Source organism: Phytophthora sojae (genome assembly GCF_000149755.1).
Source record: "Phytophthora sojae unplaced genomic scaffold PHYSOscaffold_1, whole genome shotgun sequence".
Classification (NCBI taxonomy): Eukaryota; Oomycota; class Peronosporomycetes; order Peronosporales; family Peronosporaceae; genus Phytophthora; species Phytophthora sojae.
The window spans coordinates 3,074,265-3,076,776 of record NW_009258115.1 but is presented as its reverse complement, the minus strand read 5'-3'; the positions used below and the strand labels follow the sequence as shown (position 1 = coordinate 3,076,776).

Below are 2,512 nucleotides of genomic sequence, written 5' to 3'. Positions count from 1 at the left end.
AACCGTGCGAAGCAAGTGCTGGAGGTGGTCCACAGCGATGTGTGCGGTCCGATGCAGACGGCGACGTTCGGAGGCAAGCGCTACTTCGTCACGTTCATCGACGACAAGTCGCACTTCTGCGTGGTGTACCTGCTACGGAACAAGTCGGAGGTGGCTGCCAAGTTCGCTGCGTTCGTCGCGTTGGCTGAGACGCAGACCGGCAAGCGAGTGAAGGTGCTTCGGAGCGACAACGGCGGCGAGTACACTTCGGGTGCGATGGCCAAGTTGTGTGCGGATCGCGGCATCGAGCAGAAGTTCACGCCACCATACACGCCTCAGCTCAACGGAGTGGCCGAGCGAATGAATCGGACGCTGGTGGAGTGTGCGCGCTGCATGCTGGAGCACGCCGAGTTGTCGAAGGAGTACTGGGGAGAAGCAGTGATGACGGCCACGTTCCTCCGCAACCGGTGTCCGACGCGTGCCATCAGTCACGACAAGTCGCCGCACCACGTTTGGACCGGCAAGAAGCCTTTGCTGGCCAACCTCAAGGTGTTCGGGTGCCACGCGTACGTGCACGTGCCGAAGGAGAAGCGGTCGAAGTTCGACGCTCGGTCGGTGCGCTGTCGTTTCCTCGGGTACTCGGAGCACGAGAAGGCGTATCGGTTCGAGGAGATCGAGAGCGGTCGCGTGTTGGTGAGCCGCGACGCGCAGTTCATGGAGGATGTCTTCGACGGTGGGAGACGCGACTACGCTTCGAAGGAGGTGTTGGTGGGTCTTCCGACAGATGATGATGAAGACACCACGGATGAAGAGACTCAGTCCGGATCAGACGAGAACAGAGAAGAAGCTGCGCGGAATCAAGACTTTGAACCCGGCAGCAAGCGACACCCGCGCACGCAGTCGCTCGAGGAAGCCGTGGAGGTTCCGAGTGCCAAGCGGTATGCGGTGCCAAGACGACAGCAACCGCTGGACGAGATGTCTGCCGCAGCACAAGAGAAGGAAGACTTCGAGGCTGCGTACGTCGTGGATTCAGTGGGAGAGATGCCGACAACGTTCAAGTCGGCGATGGAATCCAGCGACGCAGACAAGTGGAAAGAGGCGTGCGACTCGGAGGTGGAGTCGCTCCGCAAGAACGAGACGTGGACCCTGGTGCCACTGCCGAAGGGACGCAAGGCGATCGGCTGCAGATGGGTGTTCCGCGTGAAGGAGAACCAGTCTGGAGAGATCGAGCGGTTCAAGGCGCGACTGGTGGCGAAGGGGTTCTCGCAGAAGTACGGCATCGACTACGACGAGACGTTCGCGCCGGTGGCCAAGTTCACGTCGATTCGGGTGTTGCTGAGTCTGGCGGCCAAGTACAAGCTCACAGTGCACCAGATGGATGTGAAGACCGCGTTCCTCAACGGCTTGTTGGACGAGGACATCTACATGGCGCAGCCGGACGGATATGTGGACGGAGATCGACCCGACTACGTGTGCCGGCTCAAGCGTTCGCTGTACGGCCTGAAGCAGTCGCCGCGGATGTGGAACAAGACGATCGACGAGTTCATGTTGAAGCTGGGGTTCAAGAAGTGCGAGTCCGACCACTGCATCTACTTGAAGCGGGACAATCACGACATGATGTTCGTGGCACTGTACGTGGACGATCTGGTCCTCGCCAGCAGCAGCGACGGGATGCTGAAGGACACGAAGCAGGCGCTGAGTGACCGGTTCGAGATGACTGACATGGGCCAGCTCAAGTACTTCCTCGGTATGGAGATCGAGCAAGATGTGGCGACTGGGAAGGTGTCGGTGCGGCAGACCAAGTTCGCGAAGGACATTCTCGAGAAGTTCAAGATGGATGAGAGCAACCCTGTGAAGACACCGCAGGATCCGGGTCTGAAGCTGACCAAGGCCATGTGCGAGGGAGGCTGCAAGCACGACGAGACCATGGCGAATGTTCCGTACCGGAACGCCGTGGGCTGCCTCATGTATCTCATGGTGGGGACTCGTCCGGACCTCGCAGCGGCAGTGGGAGTGCTGAGCCAGTTCGCAGCGGACCCATGTCCGACACACTGGCAGGCGCTCAAGAGGGTCTTCCGCTACATCCGAGGCACGAAGACGCACGGCCTCGTGTTTCAAGCGAGCAGCGAGGACGGACTGCAAGGCTACTCGGACGCGGACTGGGCCGGCGACATCGAGTCTCGACGGAGTACGAGCGGCTACGCGTTCATGATGAACGGCGGATGCATCAGCTGGCGAAGCAAGAAGCAGCGCACGGTGGCGCTCTCGTCGACGGAAGCCGAGTACATGGCGCTGTCGGAGGCCACGCAGGAGGCGGTGTGGCTCAAGGTGTTTCTGTGCGAGCTGGGCGAGATGGCGAGCGATGAAGCGGTGAAGATCTACGAGGACAACCAAGGCTCCATCGCGTTGGCCAAGAACCCGGAGTTCCACAAGCGCACCAAGCACATCGACATTCGCTACCACTTCGTGCGCGAGAAGGTGGAAGACGGTCAAGTGGTGTTGCAGTATGTTTCGACACTCGACATGCTGGCGG

The 2,512-nt window shown here is 60.4% G+C and overlaps 1 protein-coding gene across 1 annotated transcript; it reads right to left on the bottom strand.

Moving 5' to 3' along the window:
* Positions 1-314: 314 nt before the first annotated feature.
* PHYSODRAFT_469927 (hypothetical protein) lies at positions 315-695 on the bottom strand (the record flags this gene model as incomplete). The annotated part of the gene is made up of 2 exons (XM_009516374.1): positions 315-435; positions 472-695. The coding sequence occupies 2 exons, from the start codon at positions 693-695 to the stop codon at positions 315-317; spliced, it is 345 nt and encodes a 114-aa protein (XP_009514669.1).
* Between the last annotated feature and the right edge of the window lie 1,817 nt (positions 696-2,512).